The 25,860-nt window shown below is 43.3% G+C and overlaps 1 protein-coding gene across 2 annotated transcripts in view; it reads left to right on the top strand.

Moving 5' to 3' along the window:
* Positions 1–25,860, top strand: part of VSTM4 (V-set and transmembrane domain containing 4) — a 40,512-nt gene that overhangs the window by 2,119 nt on the left and 12,533 nt on the right. For both annotated transcript variants that reach the window (XM_064463736.1, XM_064463737.1), the window contains exons 2-7: positions 3,432–3,830; positions 10,952–11,017; positions 12,432–12,539; positions 16,645–16,678; positions 21,583–21,689; positions 22,536–22,597. In XM_064463736.1, the coding sequence (XP_064319806.1) occupies positions 3,432–3,830; positions 10,952–11,017; positions 12,432–12,539; positions 16,645–16,678; positions 21,583–21,689; positions 22,536–22,597 (776 nt within the window). The remainder of the gene's footprint in view (positions 1–3,431; positions 3,831–10,951; positions 11,018–12,431; positions 12,540–16,644; positions 16,679–21,582; positions 21,690–22,535; positions 22,598–25,860) is intronic.

The following is a 25,860-nucleotide window of genomic DNA, read 5'->3' as shown; positions in this document are numbered from 1 at the left end:
CCCATTACAAGGGTAGACCTCATGTTGGGGCTGATCCAGTGCCTGCTAAAGACAGGAGGAACATTTCCACTAGTCTCTGGGAGCCCTGAATGAGGCTTTTCCTCTCCACGTAGAGGTAAATGACCTCTTTCCTCAAAAATCCACCACTGTTCCCGCTCCAATGGCAGTGGGAGGGTAGAGGCAAATGGGCCATGTTTTTCTGTTATATATAAAGCATCCTGTTCAACATAAGATGAGATGAGATCACGGTAAGAGCATGAGGAAATTTGCAAAGCTTGCCCCATTGCTGCACTTGTACAGCCGCACCAATAGGAGCCGCAGAAGAAAGACGGCGAGATGGGTTCCCACCGATCAGACAACACGAAGGCTACAAAATCTGATATCTCCTTATGAAAAGGCATGTCCCCAGAGGAAAAGTAGAAGCCTTAGGTATAAAATACCAATGTTTGTATGAGTGTAAACAGCTAGAAGGGGATCAGAGACTCCACATACAATGCTGCTTTATCTTCTTGCAGAAGCTTCCATCATCACAATATCTGAGTTGCTCTGCGTTTTCTCTTGGGTAGTTTTTGGCACTATGTCCTGCCTAGTTTCGAATGAAGCAATGATTCTTTTCCCTTTTATTTTGGGCCTCTGTTCCACAATTAATCCTAGCCAGCTTTTAAACAAGAAGTTCACATGTCAGGAAAATGACATAATTGTTTTTCTTTACAGTTTTCACAACATGTTAATAATTTCAGTAGAAAAAGGTTGTGTTTTTCATTTACCCAAACCACATTCTTATAAATTATTTACTAAACATTTATAAACTAAATAATTATGAGAACCCCCAAAAGTGTTGAAATTCTTAAACTTATTCCTTATTTACTGAGCAGTGCAACCTTCAAAATTTAATCTTATTTTGATGGCAGAGGCAGCCATCTTACCTTCACATCTGCCTGTCAGGCACCAAGGTCAGGTAACTCTAGCAAGTAATAACTGAAGTTTCATGCCTGGAAAGTGTTGGTGGTATTCAGTGTTAATTTTAAATGTCAACATCCTGTTCTATTTGTGTGCTTTTGACAATCCAAAATAATCTCTTGCTTTGCACTTACATAAATGCACACACAAACATCATGCACAGATAATTACATCAGTAATCTAGGCGTGCTTAGCTGTAGTTTCTTAAAGAAATTTAAAAAAATCCTTTTCTTTATACAACTTGTTTTCTCCATAAAGAAGAAATGTCTAGTTGGGAAAAATACACCGTTCAGTAGAGGTTTCTATTGAAATGACCCAAAATAATCACTATACTATTAATTTTCGGAGGGTTCTTTCTCAAACAGCTGCAATGTAACTTGAATTTGGTGGACTTACTTTAAGGTGATTCACTGCTCCATTTCACAGCTTCACTGAGGCCATAAAACCAGTGTCTCTGCCTCCAGTACTCCTTCAGAAATAGAATGGGAATACTTTCCTTGCTTATTTTGAAGATAAATATATGTTTGTGTTTCAGGAGCTGATGTCAGACAAGAGTCTCTGCCAAAACACTCATCGCCTTTGTTAAAAACGTTCCTAGCTGATGTGCTAGAAAAATGTCCAGAAGTGAAAAAATCATTCTCCCAGAGTTGCAATTCTCATTAGTAATTGAGTACAGTATATTCACATAACAGGAAGCCTAATAGTCACATTTTAGAGGACGTTTCATGCTTTGCAGAGTGCATTTCAGGAGCGCCTGGTCACTGTTGGAATACGGTTCTCTCTTTGGTGGATGCCATCAAGCCGGTAGATTACACACTACAAGTCATTTAGGGAACGCATTGCCACAATATACCAATGGTCAAAAATAGATCAGTCCCTGTTATGACTAATAAGAACATTCTTAATGTACATTAGGAAGGAAATAAAATGAGTGTTGATTCCCATGCCTCAGAGGAATCAGCCCAGCATAAATCAGTCAGGTCAGGAAAGAAAAATCTCTCTCTAATGAGCAGCTATGGACTTCTTTCAACCTTCACCTATAACGGCCATGGTTAGAAACAAAGCAGGGAGACAAACAACGGGTGTAAGCTAGGTTCGTGCCAAAGAACAGAAAAACAAGAGTCAGAAATGAATGAAACAATAATTTGTCCCAATTTAATCTCATGTCATATTTTGTCATGCAAGTAATGTCAGATTAAATGAAATTTGTAGCCAGAGGACTAATCTGACAGATTTGACCCAGACTGAAGACCATTTGATTATGACAAGGAGAATATTACTTAAACAGAGGCCATGGGGAACTGTAAAGTGAGGAGCTGGTTACAGGCATGTAGGGAGGTTAGTAGTCTTTCAGTGACCATCTAGGGAACAGTGTCATCTAAGGTTTGCACAAATTATTTCTGAAAGTAGGCAGAAGCACGCACACTGAAATTACGTCACCCTGTCAAGTTAGCATAAGTGCGATAGCAGGTAGGAAAAACTCAGGATCAAGTAACAAAAGTAGAGCAGAACTTAGTAACACAAAGTCAGGTACTCGGGGATTAGTAAGAATTTCTTTGATACACTAGGAACAGAACTGCAAATGACATACAGGGAAAACGCCCAAATATATTAATTAATTATAAACAGACACATAATCACATGTGAAAATATAATGAAAAAGAACAACGTAATTCTGGGATATACCAGGCAAGGTATATCCCATTCAAACCTGGGAAGTACCATGGCTATTTCGCATGGAGAGCTTGGAGAGCTGCTTTCTAGGCAGTCTATAAAATTCCAGTCACCCTCACTAATAAAAATTAAAATCATTACAATTAAATGCAACATTTAAACTAGAACCAATGCAGAGAAGGGCTACTCAGGTGAATAAGGAAGTGGAGACGCTACTTTACTAGAGGACTCTAACAGAGCTCGGCTTCTTTAGCTCAACAAAGCGAAGGCTGAGATACCAGATAATTGGTTTCTATATGAGTCAGGAAGAAAGCACTAGAGAAGAAAACACTTTTTAAACTTAAAGTTGGCACAGGAACAAATGGACAAACACTGGCTATTGAAACATTAGGCTGGATATCCCAAGAAGGATGCCCGTCATTGAAGAGCTGGCCGTGGAACAGCTCTCCAAAAGACATTCTCGGCTCTTGCTCCAAGCTAGTTTTAGATTAACGCTTGTTCAGACTGACAAAAGATGATGTGAAGTTGGGCCTCTGACAGCAGCAAGGTGTCCACTTCAGCCCTAGCTTATTAATTAGGAACAGCAAGAATACTAGAGCAGACTCGCTGAAGGAAGGCCCTGTACTATCTCTAACATTCACAGAGAGGTGGAAGATGTCAGGTTCTGAAAGCTCATTAACTGCCACGCACTGAAGGAACGCCATCAGTTTACCTGCTGCGGACTTGCGTGCTAGGGCAGGTTATGGTGCTGTGGTGCCAGTACCGAGGATTCTCAGTGTCTTTTATTTCCTTTGCAGATGTTTGTGAGGCTTTAAATGTGACAGTCTCTCCCGGACCAACAGTGCGATACTCCGAGGGAGATAATGCTACCCTTTACTGCCACATTTCTCAAAAGAGAAAGACAGACAATTTGCTGGCTGTGCGGTGGGTCTTTGCTGCATCACCTACCCAGGAGTACCTGATGATCAAAATGACAAAGTTTGGGTCTGTCCAGTACTATGGAAATTATACTCATCATTTCCACAAGCAAAGACTTCATCTCCTTAAAGAGAAACATGGAACTATGTACAAATTTCTTATTCTAAGCCTCCAGCAAACAGATCAAGGACATTATATATGCAAAGTCCAGGAAATTGGCAAACACAGGAATAAGTGGACAGCATGGTCAAACGGCACAGCAGCTACTGAAATCCGAGGTGAGACACTACTGATTTCAACTCTATCGTTTTTCTTGTCCCATGATCCCTTTTCTTTTCTTGCAAGTTCACCCATAAGGCATTTGAAGTTAGATTATTTTTAAGCCTTATCTGTGGATATGAGAAGACGACCTAATACTCAACTTCTTTACTTACACATTACAATTTAAACATTATTCAGGCCATAATAAGATGTAAACAAGTGAGAAGATTGGTAGATTTGTAGAAGATAGTCTCTTTCCTTTGCCTTTTACCAGGATAGCAGTAATTAAAACTCTCTTACATTCAGCTACAAGTCTCTACAACTTTGGTAGTGGGAATAAAGAAATGCCATTATTATTTAAATAGAGGCAGACACAGAGAGAATTTAACTCATTTTCGGAAAATATGCAGTGAATCAGACAAACAGAAATGTTATATTTTAGAGCTATATTTTTCCTCTCTCTTGGTGTTTCCATAGCTTTTAGTTCTAGTCTAGCAGCAGTTGGTAAGTAACATTTCTAGTATCACTTCTGTACTTTTGTTTACAGCACTTGTAGTCAGAAAGAAGAGCTAGAAAAGCAGTGACCAGCCTGCTGGTATTGAACCTCAGATGAAGATATGATCAGCAAGCAGTGAGAGTTTTGAACCAAGTTGAAAACAGCCCTTCTCTTTGGGACGGGCTGGCACAAATCAAATGCCAGCACACCCACATCTGCAGAGATGGGGGAAACTGGCTTTTAGAGAACAGACTCTTTTGAAGGAGCGGTTGAGCTCAGCAGTTGTGCCATAAGCGCTAGCTGGCAAACTAGCCCCCCGGCTTATGGTTTAATAAACAGAAAAATTGGTTTCCCACAGGGCCAATGCTAAAGATAATGCCAAAAATCAAGTGTGACTGCTTGGTCCATAAGCCTGAAAATTCAAGAGGCTCATCCAGCAATCAAAGTTTCTGCCATTACGGTTGATGCTAAATTATATTGTTGTGTTTAGACTGCAAAGGTTATTCCTGTAGCTGGGAAACCCTAATCCCACTTACCTAACTTATACTTTGGGGAAACTGGCCCTAACTGTCCTCTGAAACCCGTTTTGCTTTGAGGGAACTCTGTTGACCACAGGCCTTTTCAAGATAGATTCAAATGTGTTTATGTAGTCTTGATCCAAAGCACATTCTGTCAACACCAACTTCACTGTTGTCATTCAGGTTTCTGTATCACTTTTGGATTATACACACACCAGGGAGACAAATGTGACAGTGAAAAATAATCTTTGTGAGTGTATGATCTTCTCCTGTGGATAGCTCTCAGGTATCACAAGCTGTCATTTTGATGTGTCAGAAGTATGAGAGCAAAGATGTGAAGAACCCAACACAACAGGAGATAAAGAGCAGCTTCATGTTGATCAGAAATGTTTAAATTTGGCATTAACATAACGTAATTAACTGATTATTACTAGCAATGATAAAACACTAATGATCCAAAGCTGAAGTTCTGTTTCGATTAGTAGCAAACACCATGGATCAATTTTAAACAAGAAAAACCTAGTAAGAAAATAGTAAGAAAATCCTAGTCATGGCTTGATTTTAATGAGATAATGTTCTTAAAGATATTAAGGTTGTACAAGTAATGTGAAATTGGCTGGCGGGAGGGAGAGAAGATCTGTATGAATTTCCTTACCGAAGGAAAGCTGTAAGAACAAAAAAGGTACTTATTGTCCTGAGTTACCATGTCTCCAGTGACCTTCCACATTGCAGTCAGAAACTGGGGCTCCTGGACATACCACAGGAGGAGTTGGCCAGTACTAAGGTTGCTGTGGAGAGGGGAGCCATTAGGGTATGGGACACAGAATTCATTAGCTTCACAGCTCAAAGAACAGCTTCTTGTTTGATTTTTTTGTTTTGCTGTTTGCACTCCTTTGTTTTCGAATGGGGAGGAATAAAAAACACCGGAGCCCAACATCTCCTGAACTCAGCCATTTTAATCTCTGGAGAGCATTAAGTTTTACAAGCACTGACCCCATGTTGGGTGGCTGGAGCCATGACACAGTGGTTAGTCTTGTAACCCAGGGATATGAAATGAAACTTTATTGCTTGCATGATTTAGGCCTACAGACTTCACGCATTATCTTGCTCAGCAGTCATTCTTCCCTGCTGTTCCTGCGCTTGGCTGGGAGCTGGCTCTCCTCCCCCTCTCCCTGTCTCTTCCTCCTTCACCCCTTCGGCTGAAAGGAGAGATTCAGCCACTCTCAAGAAGGAACTGGCAAGCAGGAGGACCGGTCACCCCAACTGCCTCAGCCTCTCACCTCTGAGGGGGGCAAAGCTGGAAGCTGGTGTGGGGAAGGGAAGCCAAGGCTCACATCTCAACCTACAGAGATCAAACGGTTCAGTTGCCGTGCTGGGGGAGGAGAGGCTGAGAGTAACTACCAGGTGTTGTCACTTCCAACAGCACCTCGCATGGATGGCCAGGGCTGAGGCAGGCAGGCCTACGAGCAGGGCTGGGAGGCCACCATACAATCCTGGAGTCTCCTAGAGGACAGACCACACCTTTTTCCAGTGCTTTGGGGAAGAAATTCTGAGGATAACTTGAGGGATGGGAGCTAGAGAGGGCCAGGTCTGGTGTCAAGACAGAGAGAAGCAGTGAGTGAAAGTACTGTTTCAGCTGGGGGCATACACTATACCTTCCCCTCAAATCCTCTGCACCAGACCACGTCTCTCCAAGAGTAATACACTGAAAGATAGAGTGGATAACAAGTAATGTGTTTCTTACATGAAGGACTTGCAAAATAGACCACTGTCCAGTAGTGCTTGGAAAGGGAATGACATGTTCCAGGTAAAAAGGCAGCAGAAGAAAAAGTAATATAAAAATTTGTCAGACCACCTGTCATGGCCCTGCTCACAAAAAACCACTCTGCATCTTTCATAGCCGCTCAGGCTATTGCTAACTATAACTCAGAAACTTCTCCTTGCTCCTCTTAGCTAAAGTGTGGGGTTCTGATCAATCTAGTTATTGCAAAGAAGGAAAACTGTAACTATTCAGTCCAGCCCTTAAATACTATTCCCCCCACCCATTTTTTAGTATGATTTATGAATCAGGGTGGGGATTTCAGACTCGTGACTTTGTCTTTCTCACACTGTCTGGTCAGCTGTACCTCTTCCCTCTGCTTCAAACATATAACCAAAAGCAGAGCAGGAAACCTGAGACAAGGGAGGAAGGCAGGACCACCTGTAGACTAAACACACCAACAGTGTGCCCTGTGGGGATCCGAGGCAGACACCCCCCCTCCCTGGAAGAGTATTTATTCTAATTCTAAATCCAGACTAAAGATGCTAAAAGACATCTGAAAAGTGACATGTCTTCAAACGCCGTAGCAACTGCTCTACTGCTACAAGCTTCTTGACTGAAAACCAAGGCCCACCTTAGCCAGCATTCAGTAATGCAGCGGGAGCGTACAGGACTCGCTGTGCCTGGGAGGGAAGGCAACTCTTCCGGAGTGGGGATAAAGCCTCCAATTTCCCCAATGGTAGCGGTTGGGCTTTTCAAGGAAATTTTATTCCAAACACACTTTGTATTTTATATTATGATCAGTTACACTTTTTATTGCAAAGGGATTTCTTTATATTACAGTTAGATCCAGGGTGCAGCAAAAGGAGTAACGCAAATTGCCTGAAACATTTGGATACTTAAATGGTACTGCTTGTGCTATGTCAAATAAGGTAACAGTATTCAAAGAAATCATAGTTGCTGTTTTGTCTAGCATTTTGTTCCAGTTAATATGTCTGCAGTTATGCCCACATTCAAAATTACTATCTTTATGCTAAAGCACCAGGCAAGTTTCTTAGAAACTTGCAGGTGAAGTGGATGCAGAAATAGGATTTACATCCCTTTTTTTTTTTGTTCACACAGGAAAAGGAGGCCACTGTGTAAGACAGAAGTTTCCAGAGGGAATAGAAAAGGGTCATTCTGCTTCTTCAAAATCTGACTTGCTCTTGAAGCAGAGAAAAACCTGAAGCAGTTCAGTACCTAGCCTTTGTCAGCCACCACTATTCAAAGCAAAAGACCTTACCAGATTATGACTGGGTCTTTAGTATCTACTGCTATTATATTCAGATTTTGTTATTTGCTAGCAAGTTTGCAGGTGTGAACATGTGTAGGCCATTAAGAAGTTGCAAATGCATTTTCTTGCGACACGGATTTATACAGATACACGTATCGGAGTTGTGGAAAAGCAACTGAGTTACAGGCTACAGTTCCTTAATGTGTGATGATGGCAGTTAAAAGTTTAGCTCCATACCTGGCTTCTTCTTTAGGGACAGAATACATGTTTTCAGAAAAGGAGCCTCATCTGATGGGGATGAAATCCTTAGGGTCTTCTGTTCATGGCATCACGTGTCAACTACAGCAACTATGTAGTGTTTTCAGAAGGCCCAGCTGAAATTTGAAGTGTTGCAGTTTGCCCCTTTAGGGGTGGTGAATGAAAGACATCAAATAGGATTTATAAAAAGGCTGCTGTTAAATCTTGGTAGTAAAACAAAGAGAAATCTGTGTCCTGAGATTGCCAAGAATCACCTCCTGTTCCAGCCACACAACATCTTCCCTCTAAGCTAAGGTGAACCTTTTCCCCTTCCCTCATCTTCTTATCAAAGGCATCTTTTCTTTTCCTGGACTTGTGTGGTCAATGTTAGCCTAAAACCAAGTTGGTGGTCTTCATTATAACACAGAATACACCAGAAAACAGTTTATTTGAGGAAAAAAGAGACATCAGAAAGATGGTTTTCCCACTGCCTTCCTATCAGAAAACTCAAAATAGAGACTAGTCCTCTCAGAAGAATACGCAGCACCTCCAAACCATCATTTACAGCTGGGTAATCCCTCAAGCCCACTATGCAAGGTACTGCGCATCCCCTAGGAACAGCAATACGTGGTCCAGATAGTTTACAATCCAAGAGACAGGACTACATGTAGGAGGACAAACATAGAAAATTAGGCAGCCTGACTATAATCCTACTGGCTTGGACAACACAAACAAGTAGAGATGATCGCAACAATCTGCCTTGTCAGGAAGTTTATGTGTCAGAGTTTCCCGTAGAACAGAGACTCAGTTCTGTTAAGTATTAGTTACCTGGGGCATTTTCTAACAGTAAAAATGTTGCAAGATACAGGAATGTAAGATTCTGCCCCCCGCAAATGAACAAAAGCCCCTTTTTTCAGGCAAGGTATTCTAAAATACTTGCTGAAAATCTGCACGTGTGATGCTTTCATGTAGCAAATGAGTAGCTCCGTTAGAATATTCAGGATAAGCTTCAGTCACAACTAAACAGAAGACTTCATTACTCCTGAAAGCAGTTCCGTATCCACTGGGGTAGACCCACACCTCACATCCCTACTCCTTAATGAATTACTTTCCAGTAAGAAGGAGGTTCAGACCTCATTGGCAATGTGAAGGACATCACCAGACTTGTATTCCCTTGCAATGAATACTAGCAGAAAAAAAAAAAAAAATATCATGGATTGTAAGTGAGATCATCTAATCTGATGTCATCAAAAAATGTCAGCACGCATAAACAATCTGGCTGGGGAGAGCAGAGAGGGTTTTAAACAGTGATCCAGCAGTCAGAGCATTTGGATTCTAGTACTAGGCTGTACAGCTGTTATGATATTGACATTCATCCATTTGCCCAGAGCTCTGTAGTCTGTTCCTCTTCCTGAAGCACAGAGTGCAATTCTGTGCAAAATCTGCAGCGATTTTCCCTCCTACTTGAATTAGAACAGTCATTCGGTCAGCCTTTTTTGCAGGATATAAAGGTGAGCTGGTACAACTTGTGGTCGTGCAGTCTGCCTTGTCAAGGAAGGAAACCCCACCCATAGGCAGGGGAATTACTCCGGCTGAGAAGTTAGGCTGTTGTGCACTCATCAGGCAATGACCATTGATACAGCAGTGACAGAGCAGTTTACATGAATTAATATGTTCAGGATGATCTGTTCCTGCACCTAAGCCAAGGACACTGAGGTAGGCAGACGTGTTCTGCTTCCCAGCTCAGATAGGCTCTCTCTGAAGCGTTTGGACGTGCTTCACAAAGTCCATGCATGCATGGGTGGCTTTTTTGCCTACGGGTGTCGTATCCATGTATCTTTAGAAGGCATGGCATAGAAGCCAACTTCGGAAGGAAGGAAGGAAAAGAACTCATGAGCAGTGCTTCCACTTTAATGGGATATTTGGGTGCTGTTGTAGGAATCGCAGGGCAGTTCACATGCCAAGGAACATCCACGAGAGCTTTGGAAGGGAAGTTGGACAAAATCAGGGACCTATAGGGCCAGTCCTGAAGCTGGGTAAATGCTATCGTAGTGCAGAAATTACTTCAGTGCCAAGCATTGCTAGAATGACTTCCCTCTTTTTTTAAAAAAAGCTGTGCTTAATGTGAATGGCTCCGAGTCAATTCTCAGGAAGCCTTCAGAGGTGTGTCCTCCAGTGCAGCTACTGCTTTTCCAGTTATTTTGTTTCCCTTAACCTCTAAGACTCAGACTACAGTGTTAAAAATCCTTCTTAATATATAACTTAATATATAACTACAAGGGAAAATAAATTCCCATTCTCTTGAGCAAAAGTTGTTCATCTCCTCTCGCAGAAGTAGCCTGTTTTGGGAGAGAAACGCGAATGGCGACACTAGAGGTAGGAGTTCTGCTTCACTGAGAACAAAGAGAATGAAATCAGCTACATGAAGCATTAATAGCCGCTTTTCCCTGGGATACCCAGACAATCCCCACAATGCCACAAGCACATTGCCACCCTGTTCTAAGGCCTAGGCTCTTCTGAAGTGTGTTTCCATCCTCCTGCTGTACTTCACTGCATTGCTTCATGATTTCCTCATGATTGAAGAGCCACACATTGCATCTTCCCAGAATAAGATGACAACAGGGAGGCCATACAGCACTTGTGAGGGGTGCCAAGCCAGATGAGATTTGCTGGAAGACATTTTTGTAATGTTGTTTTATAAGTACAGCGTTTCATTGAAAGGTAATTGTCCTGTGAGATAAGGCAAGATCTTGGTGCACTGAAGTCTAAGGCAGAACTACATTTACTTCAAGAGGTCCCAATATTTTATGCCACACATTTTCAGTTCTTGATGTGTCTGTCTTTTTTTTTTCCAGTGATTTCAAAATCTTCTGATGATCCCACTTTCAAGAAAAACCATGATGCTTGGAAGTTTTTTGAAGGTAAACGTACATCTAACTGCTGCTGGTTGTATACAAGGTGTACTGTAGCACTGAACTGAACTAACAACTAAATTTCCCCAATCAGGCCTAATTTTGCTAGTTCCTGTGCAAACTCGGGTCTCACTGGAGAAAGCATCCCACAGAGTACAAGGGGTGCTGGAGAAAAGAGAAGGGAAGGCTCCAGTTTCTCATATGTTTGTTATGGTCAATAGGAGGATAACCTATGCCTGGCTACTCACACAATGCAAATAAATCCCCTTACCCAGGAAGGTGCTCAGTGTCTCTGAAGAGGTACCAAGCACTCTGCACTCCCACTACCCTTCGGAACGGCTCGCCAGCACTGCACGAGCAGCCTAAAGCTCCCTTGAGTTTCCAGATAAGCAGTATTTTCCAGAATTTGCAGCCAGCTGGGATTCCCTCCTCCTCCTGCCCCAACGTGAAGCGCCAGTGGAGCACCAGCTCACAGCCACTTTGCTGCGTTAACTGCCAGGCAGTAGTGCTCGCTTGCAAGCTGGCCTTGATTCTGTGGGGACCTTTACTGTTTAAACCACAATTTACAAACTATATTGTTGTTTTGTGTAAGGGGAACAGAGCACAGAACTGCAGGTCAGGGGTCTGGTTCCAGCAATGCTATTTTCTACAAGAACACTTGACCTCTGAGGTTTAGTTTCTCCTCTGTGAAGCAGGAAAGAAGCCATTATACCTCCCTAAGGACATTTCAAGACATTAATGGGTAGAGCATCCTTTAAGTACTCTATTTAAAGTTCTAGTAAAAGCAGAAATAAGTCATTAAACATTTCTTCTCCTTCTGAATAAAATACTCCATCTTGATCTGCCATGGTACAACTCCTGTCAGCTCTAGTGGGAATGTGTTATGGCACCTCAGTAAAAGCCATAAAGGGAGACTGAGGCCGTTGATTAAAAAAAAAATAATATGAAAAAAACAACACAAAAATGTCCAGCCAGTGCTGCCACCAGAAGTAGCAATCACAGAGTTTACTCCTTCTTCCTCAACCACTCAGCACTCCCACCACTTTTTTTTAAAAAAAAAAACCAAAAAACCACAACACAGTACAGCTTTTTGAACTGGGCAATAATCTAACTGAAGTCCTTTTGGATTTTAGCTGCCCCACCAAAAAAGTAGCAGAAAGAAAAGAGAACCCCCCCCCAAACCAGCCCTTTCCTCCATCCAGAAAGCAAGCCCTCATAACTACACCTATTTTCATTTACGGAGACTTCAACCAAATTTTAAACTGATTAGGATGCTGGGAAGAGGGTTAAATTACTTCTGAACTATTACCCTAAACCTTTTGGGCCAGGGCCTATTCAGACCTTGTAGATGTAACTTTTTTTTATCCTGTGAGCACGAAGCATACGGCTGCAACACTGACCGTCACTTGTGCTTGGCTTTCAGATCTGTACGTGTATGCCGTCTTCGTGTGTTCGATAGGAATCGTCAGCGTCCTCCTCTTTACACTTGTCATTCTCTGTCAGTCACTCCTGAACAAGAGGAGATCCACAGGTGAGTGAAGCGTCATTCCTGCTGACTGCAAGGCCCTTACCAAAAAGGGACCGGGGCGGGGGGGGAAGGAGAATGCAGAAAATGCAGGGAAGATAAATATCTACTTGCCTTGATTTTATTAAAACAAACAAAAAAATACTGGTAGAAAAGATCATTTCTGCCAGCAAAACTAGAACAAAAGCAGTTTGCTGCCTTTGAATAGCATTTTCACTTTAAATTTGCTTTGGACTTTTCAAAATTTTTCAGCTTTGCTTAAACATAAATGGAAGGTTTTTGGAACTTCTTTCAAAGAACAAGCGCTGTATCGTTAAGTTGCATTCTGACCAGATCTAGCTAACGATTTGCGTGAGTGACACTTCTGCAGACAAGTTCAGAGGGGTTTCGAAACGGTCACCTTCTGTTTTGTTTTCTTCTCCCTTCCTGACTAGCTGTCAACATTCTTGGGAAATAGGGGTTGTTATCAGCGCTCTCCTCCGTAGCGTTCTTTAAAACTAAAGCAACATTTTGTCATTCAGATGTGCCTTTTCATAACAATCATTCAAGATCAAGGATTACCATTCCATTCTTACCCTCAGAGAGGGCTTCTCAGAGAGGCTAAACCTGCACGAGAACAGCCCTACTGTAATCAAAAGTGCTATTTCAGATCTGTGGAGTAGCTCTACTGTCATTTCAGTTTGAGTGGTTTATTTGGAGACCTCACACAAGCTGTGAGGATGAGATACTAGCATGCTTATCAGCCACCACATTAGAGGGAGCGTAAGGACCATCTCTGAACAGAAGCTTTCAAAAAGAGTTTGGTTAGTGATTTGTCCTGTTAATGACAGGAGAGAGTTGTGACTTTGCTGCCTCTTCAGCACTACGCACATACCAAGAAGGAATGAGTGACTCAGATACATGAGGGAGAAGACATGTAAGCCAAAAATAGATGTATACAGAAGTCCTTGCCTGACCACAAATACATTTCAGGCTGTGGCTCCATCTTCCCGGTAGCGTGCTCAGTAGAGCAACTCTGATTCTAAGTGAGCCCAACAGCTCTGCTTGCCAAGAGGAAGGAGGAAGTTCAGTGTTATTCTTCCTACCCTGTTAAGTGATGACAAAGGTTTTGTGCCAAGGGGGTACCCACAGTAAAGTACGTTGGTCATGGTGAGTCACCCTGAAGCCACAAGCACTAGACACACTCATGTATCCTGGTTTTTCTTGAGCGGACACTGGGCTAGATTTTGCTTCTGGTTTTGGTGATTTATGCTGGTGTAAGCATAGAAACAGCTTGGAGAAAAGGTCTCTGGACATTGAACCGACAACAGTTAAATAAAGAAGTAATACAGAATATAGAATAAGCACATACAACAGAGAAAAAGTAATTTCTTCTGAGCTGCTAAAACCTTTCTTCACTACCTTCATATCTGAATAATTGCAGGGCTTCACCAAATTTTTGTTTCCATTTTGAACATTATCCAGTAAACACTGGCAGCATTGAACTTATGGATCCAATGGAAATATAACAGAATAAAGCTTAGCAGACAGGCACTCAGTATACAAGGATAAGATTTTCAGGCAAGTCTGTCAGCTAGGACCACCTGATCAGTGTTTTCCAGACCCACATTAATTGGCTCATCATCTAGTCAAGCATCAGGGAATTAAGATTTCCCTGATGGAACAGTGGAAGAAACATCAGTGATGGACAGAGCCTCCACCAGCCCCATGTTGCTTTTTCTGCCCACAACCTCTGGGCCACAGCAGCAGGCTCAGCCGTGAACCCCTGCCCCAGGGAGCAGCACTCAGCACATGAGAATAGGGCACAAAAAGCCCCCTCCTCCCTCAACACTCCTCTGCCGCCTCTAGAGGCACCTTCCAGGGGTTAGGGTCTGACCACAAGATACCCACCCTGTCAGCCAACAGCAGTGCTCTCTCATTCAGACTGTTAGAATAAGGCATTGCTCCTCAAAAAACATTATCTTACCTCCTCTCCATCCTCAGCACTCTGTACCTCCATCCTGGGCTAGACCAGGCAGATGCCAGTACTCATGTGAAAAGAGCCTGCTCTGAAATCATGATGTCCATCCTTCCCTGAGGAAAGAAGACAGGCAGAGTGAAGCAGTCCTCCCTCTGCATCACCCCAAGCCTCCAGGAAGGCTCCAAGCACAGCCTTCTTCCACCTTCAGTGAGGCAGTTGCCACACCATCTTCCCCAGAGGTCCTTCTAGAGAAGCCTGGCTCTGCTCTGCCCCTTGAGACCAGGCCAGGGGCCCAGGACAATCAAAACTATTTCCTGACCTCACCTTGCTGGGCAAATTTCCATCAGGGCTTCTCCCAGAGCCTCTCCAGTCACCCCATCACACAGACACCAACAGCTCCCACCACTGCAGCTTCCTCCCCCAGCTCCTCGGCCCTAATACCACAAGGAGAATCACCTGCCTTGCCACGCCCCACCACGCCCCACCACGCCCCGCCACGCCCCGCCACGCCCCACCAGAACCCAGCCCAACTCGACCCCACCCAGGGAGCAGAGGCAGACACCCGAGTAAGTGCGAGGAGAAGAGGGAGGGAGAACTCTGCCCAGCCCTGTACAGGAGCAGCCCAGCCTGGGACAAAGAGCAGCTCATACCTGAACTAAAAGTTGCGATTTGCAGTAGATGAAGCTAGAATTGATCCCTCTGGAGTGTCTGTCTATGAAACCTGCGCAGATCCTGGCTCACCTCAGGCCTCTGATGTTAGAAGGGTAATACCAAACCCAGTTCCTCACCAGAGGAGCTCTCGGTTTGATGGGATGGGCACTGCAGCTGGGGCTGGCGCAGAGTGCAGGGCAGCTGTGAGATGCTGTGGGAAGCAGTAATGGTTGCAGCTGGCAACCCCTCTGTGGTTTTGGTAGAAACCTATGCCCGTTTGTTATGGGAGCGGTTGCTCTTCCCAATCCCTGGTTCAAAGGGCAAAGCAAACTAATACATACCTAGAGATGCATAAAAGCATGTCAACGGTGTGCAAGAGCATCCCCTTACTGCCGAAGGGTCAGGCCTACTGTTCTGTACATCTGAAAAAGGCCGGACAGATAGATGGAAACGCTACCTTGGCTGACTTAGACATGGCCCCTGTGTTAGCCCCGGTTCCTAGTGCTCTCAGGTCCCCTTTCCTTAGGACTAAAATGCACCCTGATAGGAGCTGTGTAGGTTCCTTAGAATGGGAGAATTTAGATAAGACCAAACATGAAAACTTTCCTGTCGAGAGGGGCATAATCATGTAAGTGCACTGTTGTCTGGCTTTCACGGCCTTTTGAAGAACAGAGGATGTGAAGGGAGTGGGGTGTCTGTGTTGTATTCAACTTCACATCATGGCCCAGGGATGCACCCTTCTTTCCTTCCGAGAGATAAGTTGGCAGTAGGTCAGCCAGAAGACCCAGAGCCTCTCCTCCTGCCTGCATGTCTCCGCACTCAGCACGTGGCACAGCTTGGGCAGGGCACAGAAGCCACTAAGCCACAAAAGAGCATCTTAATAACCCTGGGTCCCAAAAGGCTGCTGGGGGGCAGCTGGGGGGCCCTCGCTCATGACTACTGTTTCAAACGAATATGAAGCAGAAGGGTTTATACAGCTCACACACACACAGCTGTCAGAGACAGGATAGTGGCTGGACTGGACCTCTGATCCCATCCCAGGAGGCAATCCCTGCATGCCTGAGGCCACAGACTAGCTCACATTAGGAACAGCAGTGGCTCCTGTGGGTGCATGGTTTATTTCAGGCTTCTGGAAATAAATAGAGGCACCACAAGGGAAATAAAAGTCTTCAAAGTAAAATTACTGGCCTGCTGTGCTTTTCCTTAGCAAGCTGTCTTTGGCTGGGCCGACCACTGGAATGTGTGCTGCCCAGCGCTTCCACAGCAGATTTTTGGTGTTCTTTGATACATTCCCCTCTCCCAGGCCTAGCTGTGTCTTTGAGTCAGACTACCTTTTAACACAGAATATAATGTATGGCGATGGTTAGCAGCTGTGCCAGTGTAGCAACCTGTTCCCCCCACGGTCTCAGCAGTGCAGGTCTATCTGCAGCGCCCATTTGTAACTCATAAACTGTGTTGGTGTGAAGCCACATTTGCTTTCTTTTTTTTTTTTTTTAACAGTGAAGCATTACCTGGTGAAATGCCCCCAGAACAGGTAGGAGATTACAATTCTCTTTACTATAACCCAAGGCACCGGTTCTGGTTGTGTTTTGCTATGTATGTTAAAGAAGATGAGTAAAGTTTTCCAAAAATGCCTACAGGAGGATAAAGGGTCCTGGGTCCATGACTCATACACGTTCCTGCAGGCCAACATCTGCTGTGCATGATAAGGGAGATGTGCTTGGGCTATCGAGCTGTAGGTCCTGCAGGTGCTTCAGTGACAAGCCTCTCCTTGAGGCTCTGAATTGCTTTCTGGAGAATCCTGCTTTCATCCTGTGTAGCTTCCTAGGGTTTCCTGACACCTCACCAGATGGCAAAGACTTAAACCACCCCTGTACATAAAACAAACCACAATGTTACCCAGTGATTCCTGCACCCAGGAACAGGGAGTGGGGCTCAAAAAGCAGATTTTCTAGGCCTGCAGCCTATTCCCAGCTGAAGATGCCAAGAGATGGGAAAAATTCTACTTCTGCTGCTGTCATTAACCGCTGTCCCTTTAAATACCACCTGCTGCCGAAAGTTTTTGATTGTGTGGTGCGATAAGACGGATTTCCATCGTATGATCTTCTTTAGATATAAACTGTGCTGGAACTGCAGTAAAGAAAAGAAGACAGGAGTATTTTACAAACAAAAAAGATTAAAGAGGGATGCCTCAGAACAACACAGAAGAACAGCTGTTTCCGTTTTCAGCGACACAAAATGTGTTTTTACTTGTAGTTTAAATCCGGTACCACTTGGTATCAGAGATACTATTTCTCATAGTGTCTTTGAGATACGATGATATCTCAGTAGATAGATACTATGAGGTTCAATGCCAAGTACAGCATATCCGAGACCCTAGATCCAAAACCAGGGTAATTTTTAGTGCATTCCCATGGGATTACCGCTGTGTTCAATCTAACCAGCGCTTGGATGTAACTGAAGTCACAACAAAGCAACAGAGTTCAGGAAAGGCCAGCGCAAACTGAAACTTGCGTGTTATTCATGGAAAGATCTTTGTTCTGTGACCCTGACCGGCCATTGCACCACACCAAAAATTGACAGAGACAGCTCAGCAGTTTTCATTTTTCCCTGGATGTTTTCTCTTTCCCCTTCTTTATTAGCTGCTGGGACAAAGTTGGAATTACAAAAACACACACAAAAAAAGAAGGGGGAGGTGGAGGAAATCAAAGTAGCTTGGTAGAGAGCACACGAAGGGGAGAAAAATGAGACTCAACTGAAAAGATGACTGACAAAATGGAGCATGGCAGTCAGATAAAAAGACTTGTAATATGGAATCTGCCTCTCTGGGAATAAATGATGTGGTAGTGTTACTCCTGCAAACACTAAACTTAGGAGGCTGAATAGCAGGGGGGAAACAAGCCAACAGGATTTCTTCACTGTAAAACAGAGCCTCTGGAAGGGAAAGAAATACACGGTTCTATATGAGGAAAAATAAGGTTTCATGTAGTTCAGTGTGCCGAGCTACGCTAATGAAAGCCCTGATCCCACAGATGCATGTCTGAAGTGCATTGACTTCGGGGCTTTAAAGATAAATACCCGTGAAAGAGTCAGCAGTATCATCGTTTTTGTTACGTTTTGCACTTAGTACCATTTATTTTCCACTCCTCTGCTCAAAACACAAACCAATTCCTTTGAACTCACTTCTTCTCACCTGCGCATTCCTTGTCTTGGAACTTAATTCAACACATTTAGACGCAAAACCCAGTGTCTAAATATCCATTAGGCCAAACTGATGAGCTAATTTGCGCGAGATTCCTGCCAGTCAAAATGAATACGCTGTGCAAAACTCAGTCTTGATTAGACAGGCTCAGCTCCAACTCCCTTAGTGATATTTCAAACTCAGAGCAGAATCCAGTTTCAAAATTACATTAATAGTCCAGTGTCTAAGAAATGTCGGTACTCCCACTGCAGTAATACCTAAGCATCTTAAAATATTTCACGTCTTGACATCATAATGGTGTTTTTACTTAATTGGAATCTGAAGCACAAAGGGCTAAGTGATTTGCCCCGGGTCTCACAAAATGGCCTTGGTAGAAAAGAAAATGAAATCCAGATTTCCTGACTAGAACAAAGCAAATGTTTGGGTTTTGATTTGCTACTTGACCAATAACAAATTAAGGAAAAAAATTAGTTAACCAAAACCCATTTCTTTCCCACATTTTAAAAATATATACCTAAATAAAAAGTACAGTTATTTTGGCTTTTCTAAACCACCTAATTCTGTTTTCTGGGGTTTTCTTTTCTTTAAATATCCTCCTTCTTATTATCTTCCTTGTTATTAGCTCGTTTTGTCAGTTTTCAGATCCAGAAACCCCCAGGAGGTGTAGCTTTGAAAACAGGAAATTTTTTTTCTGTCGTTTATTTATTTATTTTGGCTTGACCCCTCCGGTCCTTCAGTGACTGCTCTTCTGGAGGCAGATAATTTGAGGTGAAAAAAGCGTTCCTCTCAGAAAGCTCCCCGTCCCATGCCTTGGTTCCACAGTGAAGCTTGTGTCACCCCGCTGCAGGCAAGAGGGAATAGCTGGCCTGTACAACCACAGAAAAAGTCCCACACCCTTGGCTCGAGTAAGGATAGTAAAGCCCCGAATGGCAGTAGTTTGCCTGCTCTTGGCAAGGGGTGTTCCAGAAACACCAGCCATGACCTCCAGGGAAACCGCCGTCCTGGTGCCATGATTGTTAGACACCTTCCACGGGAGCTTTTCCCTCAAACTCCTGTCTTTTCCTTGTTCTCTAAAAAATCATTAGCGCCTTCAAGAAATGGGCAGTGTGACACTGTTGAAATAGAAGCCAGGAGGCCGGAGGAGGAGCTGGAGATAAAAACCCCAACTTTCCCTGTAGCCGTAGAACAAGACAAGCTTACAAAGAGGCAGTGTTTCAGAGCCAAGGAGTCTTTTCTGAGCTTCCTTGTTTGGTTTGAGGAGCCCAGTTCTAAGACAGCAAGTACAGTTATTGTATCTCCCAGAATTAGTTAACCCTGTACGGCCCTGGCATTTAAAAGAAAACCATAAGCTACAAAAACATTTCTCTGTAGCTTCACTTCTTCAGTGGCAAATCGGGAATAATAACTAATGCAATGAATTGACACTAAGCCTTTTCATATATTGTGCTTAAAGTAGCTGGAGCAGAATCAAAGTATCTTTAAGCTACACATCTGCTTCAATGACCTTGGATTATCAAAACAAAAAAATACATTAAACAGTCATTCTCGCCCCCTTTTTGGTATTATTTGCAGTTTGCTCTGTTTGAGCAATGGAGCTAGGCAGGACAGCTTCATTTCCCGCTGGTTTTAAACAACTTCATGTTTTGATTTTAATATAGAAACAAATGGTTGTTGTGGGCAGTGTGTGCAGGCAGGCTTGGAAATTATTTTAATACAACCCTCAGTTTACATAACTGACGTGATTTATTTATAAATCATGAAAACATTTTATCTTTTAAACACTTTTAAAAAAGTTTGGCAGCAAACCTATGTTTTGGGCTGAGTACACGGAAGAGAACTCAGGAAAATCAGCAAACCAGAGGCTTGTTGTAATCTATGCAAGTGTAAATCCAGAGTGATTTTTACCAATGGTAGTGACATTCATTTGGATTTACAGCTGTGTAAAATGATAATGTCTGTTATTTTGTTATTCTTGTGTGGGCAATAGCAGAGACATCTTAACTTTCATTAAGGCTTTGGCCCAGTTTGGGTATTTTATTCTATTAATATAAAGAGAATGTTTCATTATGCAAAAGAACCTGGAGAGGAACAGCAACTTGGGACAAATGATTTAAAATTCAGTGAATTCAGTGCTGTCAGCGTTGTGCCTATGGAGGCCCTGGCTGGATCCCATCGCGTGGTGTAACTCACCAGCACAGAGCAGAAAGGTCCCCACAACCATACTGCGTTAATCTTTCCCAGGGCGAGCCCATGGTCAGATGCATCTGAGCAACAGCTGCTTACCAAGTCACCTCCACCACCGCATCAGCATAGCTAACTGCCACACACTCTCCTCCCACCCCAGCTGTAAGTTAAGATTTCTTTCATTACCAGTTAAGCCCATACAATTTTATCTCGCGTTAGTTGCAAGCTGGGAGCACCTGCACAGCTCCCGCAGCTGAGCCGACACTCGCTGACAGTTGCTGCCAGTGCATATCCAAGCCTTAAATATTCAAAGCAGGAAACCTCAGACTTTGGGAGATGCTAAGGGTAAAAAACCCAGACTTAGAGGATTTTAAACAGTAACAGTTCAAACGCAGAAACTTTCTTGGACAGGACTCTGTTTACAATATAGCTTGTACTTTTCCCTTATACCTACTAGTGCTTTTTCAGCACAGATGTACTTGGAGAAGGCCTGAGTTCAGAGACCGGGGCACAGGTTCTCCATTTTAGGTGCCCTGAGTGCACCAGCCTCTTCTACAAAGCTAGCTTTTCCAGATGTCTGAGGGCTTGCTGCACGCTCTCCTGGCCTGCTGGCCCCTCAGCCGTAGCCCAGAAACCACACCGAAGATTTTGCTTTGCCGTGTGCTTTCTGTGTGAGCTTATGCGAGTCACCTAACCCGTCTGTGCCTCTGGCCCTCATCCTTGGTGCAGCAGTGGGGTCAGGCATGTTTTTTTAAGGAATAGGTGCTATGCAACAAGTCTTGTTTAAACCTGACCCTTTGCATTTTCTGTGCCAGGACGGATCGGACTCCTGAGTTTCTCAGCCAGGCTGTATGGTTGAAAAAAACACAAGACCCAGAGCATTTCCAACTCCTGAAAGAGGTTTTTCAGTATATCGCCAGGTCAAAATCCAAGGTGTTGGTCAGGGACTCTTACACATGGAAGGTGACATGTTTGCATGAGCTCACTGGGACAAACTCTTTCCCTCCATTGCCTTTTCACTTTTCCCTCACCTATGGGTCTCTGCTTTGCAGCTCCGGGGAGACAGTTACCAGTGTGACAAGCACGTCCCCTCTACAGCCCAAGAAGGTAAAGAAAAAGAAAGAGAGAGTGGAGCAGCCACCAGCCATCCCAGCAAAAGGTATGAAAACAGAGCTGCAGAGGTATTTCCCATCCCGAGCACAGCCACGGAGGGCCAGCAGGACGTGGGAGGTCAGGACTCCTGCACTCCGCCACGGCGCGTGCATGTGGGGTGACCTGGGCTCGCTCCCGTAGCGGGGGGAGGAATGGCCTGTGCCTGCTGCTGGGACCAGGCTCTCACCTCCCTACAGCTTTAGCTACTGAGAAGCTAGTCACTGAGTCCAGGCGAGAATTCTCAGCTCCCACTAATCAGAGAAGAGGGAGGAAACTATCAATATTCACCCTGCTCAGAGAGAAAATTGAAGTTAGGCAAGACGAAATTTCATGTTGGGGATAGATTGAGAGAGCTGACACATTGCACTCTTAAAATTGCAAGTGCACTCGAGAAGTCAAGCAAGCCGAGCAGATAAACAACCTCCTGGGGAGCCTCACTTTCAAAGAGGATTTGCAATTGCCCCCAGGGTGAACCCCACAAACTCCTGGGCATACTCTCTGAACGCTGCTGCCGGCGCTGGGCCACTGAGCGAGAGGAGGGAAAGGACCCAAAGTTTTACTGTGCATTGGATCACAAGTGACCAGGTGTCAAGAGGTGTAGTTGCTCTGGCTTCTGCACACAAACAGCATGTTTTGCATATCAGATTCTTTAACCTTAAGAATGTTTCTAATTCATAGGCCCTATGTTTCATTGTAAGATACGTTACCTGAAATACAGTTAAACTCTGGTATAAGTACGTGCATTTGTTCCTAATCCATTACTAATCTGTAATTTATAAATTGCTAATGCATATACTAAAATGACAGTGAATGATGGTAAAATGAAATGATCCCTTAATATTTATTCCCATAGCTCCGATAGCCAATAATTTTCCTAAGCCCAAGCTCTTGAAACCTCAAAGAAAATTGATCCTGGTAAGTAATTTTCTGTGACATTATTTTCTCCATGTTCTTCTCTCTCAATACAATTGCTGTAATGTTGACAGAACTCTAGGTGCAGGAACTATAAATTGGCTTAAAAATCATACAGTTCCTTTTTTCCTAAGTAATACTTTTTCAAGCGATGAATTGTCTTGGCTCTTTTAATTTTGATCATTGAGTTACACTGGATTCTGTTTTCCAGCTTTCTAGCAGTCATCGTGTCTACAAATTTAGCTTGTTCTTAAATGAAACCTGTTATTGATTCTCACATGCTTCTGGCAGCTGGTGCTTTTGAAAGAATACCAGTTACTGACAGAATCACAGCCGCATTGGTCACGCTGCTTTTGAGACTTTTCAAGTCAGAAACAGGGGACCTGTTTCTTTCCTACAGTGATGTGAATCAGGAATAACTGAAGTTGCAGGAATGAGATGTACGTATATAGCTCATATTAAGGAAAAGAAAAACTCATATGGAAGTTTCTGTTGGATAGGAGTTTCTGTATGAAAAAAACCCTGCAGATATTTGCCAAACAAATCAGATGGAGAGTGTTTCTTTGCTTTAGTAACAAAGCAATACCTGGACAAGACGTCCAAGGTAACAGAGACAGAGTTTTTTACCAACTATTTTCAGCTCTCTCTGTAAAGAGGCTGGTCTGCTAGGCTCCCTGTATAGTCAATAGAAAGAGAGATGAGTTAGACTAGGAGCCTAATGCTCCTACTAATTCAGACTAGATGCTCTGAATTGCCTTCTGGGGATCCTTTCTCCCTTCTCTGGCAATAGAGAGAGCCCAGAGTGACTAACTCCCTAACTTAGGTGAAGGTGCGTTCCTAAAGTTAGGCCATGTGAATAACCTGAACGCCTCTGTGACGGCTTCACTTTTAGATGGGGTTAGAATTGGGAACCTTCCCACCAGCTGTCAGTAAATAACCTCTGCCCTTTTAAGCATGGTCAGGGTACAAGCCGGGGTACCTGGGCATAATGCCAGGTGACTTCAGAACATCTCCGCTAAAATCTTAGGCAATACTTCTGCTTGGATATGGAGCGCACCTCTCCTCTGCTGGTCCTGCAGGGATTGCACCTTGGCCAGGCTCTGCTCATACGGGCCAGGTTTCTGCAGAGGAAAAGGTAGAGTTTTAAATGTCTGTGAAAAAAAACCTTATATCCATGTAAGTAATTGTGTCAGGCCAAAGCTGTGCTGAGAGGACAAAGACAGGGCCCTTGGCATCAGGGGATGCCAGCCACCCGTGGCCGTGCACACCGCATTAGTTGCTGCTGTGCCCAGGCACGCGGCTCCGCCAGATATCAGACAGGCTTCAGCCCTCTGAGGAAAAGCTCTCATCAGTTAAAGCACTCAGACTCTTCCTGCAGGTCAATAAAGCACATCAACACATGCCAAACTTGAGGTAAATCTGTTTCCAGATGCTTTTTCTTTCTGGAATAAATCCAAGGATGTGGGCCACAAATAGCTGTTAGCTCTTCCCTTCCTGCTACGCGACCCCAGTCAAGGTTCAAACTATTTGGAGGTGAGCAGGAATAAAGCCTTTTCGAACAATGAAATCAGCTTTGTTTATCCTAGAGTGACTGAGGATCCGCACACCGCATGCAGCCAGCAGACCCGGCGTTAACGCCTTGCTGTTGGACTCGAGTCCAGCTCTGCTTTTTTCCCTTTCATATTTCACCTCAAAGCGCACCTGGAGACACATTGCAGCCGGCAGAAAACACACAAGCTATGGATGTGAGTTAGTTTTAAGTCAAAAAGTAATCCAGCAAATAGTATCCAAAGGATTTTCAAGACCCAAACTCACCTAGTGATACTTTAAGGGGCAAAGTAAACTAAACCCAGGTTAGCCTATAAGAAACTACTCAGAAGCTGAGCAGGACACACCCCAGAGCTGTTTCCCATTTCTGTTCCTCTTGCCTCCCTTTACAACACAGTTAGTTAAACTCTATGTTTTAGTATTTTCAGAAAAAAAAAAAAAGAAAAAAAAGATCAATTTTTTCTGCTTTTAAATGATTTTTCAGTGAGGAACCTAAAGTAACTGAAGTAAAAGAAGTTTCAACAAAGAAACAAAATGGTAATAATTAGAGAAAAAGACATAACAAATTCATCTAAATGAAACATTTTATTGATTTTCAGCATACTTGCCTCCCCATTTTTTTAAATTCTCAAAAATTTCTCAGATTTTAGATTTTCAGTCTGCTTTGGCACAAAACATGTTCCATCGTCATCCTGCCAAATCTCTGCAGGATAAAAGAATTTTTTCTTTCCAACTGTAATTGTTGCACAGCCGAAGTCAGCAGTAGGTCTTTTTTCAGTGATGGCACATAGTTACTAGGTGATCATCACTGCAAAGACAGACTCAGACTGCGGAGTCTCTGGACTTCTGCAGCTTCCCTTTGCAACCCAAGTAAGGTACCACACCGGGCACCAGGAGAATGTTCTAGAAAACCTAAGCAAACAAGCTAGATTATAAGGGAACATTACAAAATAATTCCAGTGTTTTGGGAAATTTTTTGTAATAACCTAAATACCAGCAAAATTATTTCCAGAGGACATATGCTTCTGGTTTCTTGAAAGATGTTTATAATAAGCTAGAGAATTTCTTTTGTTGTTAAAGTGCTAGAGTGGGTTGCACTATAATTTTACAAGAATACAATAACCTGGATAAAATATGGACATAATCTCAATGAAAATTAAAAAAAAAAAAAGAGAAAGCCTAGTATCATGTTCAATTGCACAGCCTTGAGTAAAGCCTTTTAAAAACTCTGCTTAAATCATATTGCTTTTGCTTTAGCCAGAATAACAATTCTATGCTCCCCTTGTTGCAAAAAATATTGCCCATCAGTGTCATTCTCTATTAGCATCAATGAGAAATGTGTACAGATCAAAGGAAATAGAGATGCTGAAATGCAAAAAGGGATGTTTTTTATAGCACGCAAGAAGCACAGAGAGTCATTAGGAAGAAGAAAATTCTAGGGGCCCACAAATTCTGCTCTCTAAGGGCTGTTCTGCTACAGCCTTAAGTACTTAGCCCTTTGAGTTGGTAGGGATAAATCTTAAACTTCCTCAACCAAATTTTCGGTTAAGCCTTTCATTGCCTTCTGGAGATTAGTTGTCACAGCCCAAGAGTGTCAGTTATAGAACATAATCTAAATGAAAAGGTTTCAGTGTCTTTTCATGAAGGTTTGCACCACCAAGCTCAGGAGCTCCTGTGTGATTCATTGGAGCCAACAGAAAGATGTGAGACTTCAGGTT

This window comes from Phalacrocorax carbo, chromosome 12 (genome assembly GCF_963921805.1).
Source record: "Phalacrocorax carbo chromosome 12, bPhaCar2.1, whole genome shotgun sequence".
Taxonomy (NCBI): Eukaryota; Metazoa; Chordata; class Aves; order Suliformes; family Phalacrocoracidae; genus Phalacrocorax; species Phalacrocorax carbo.
This window is presented reverse-complemented; position numbering and strand designations above follow the sequence as displayed.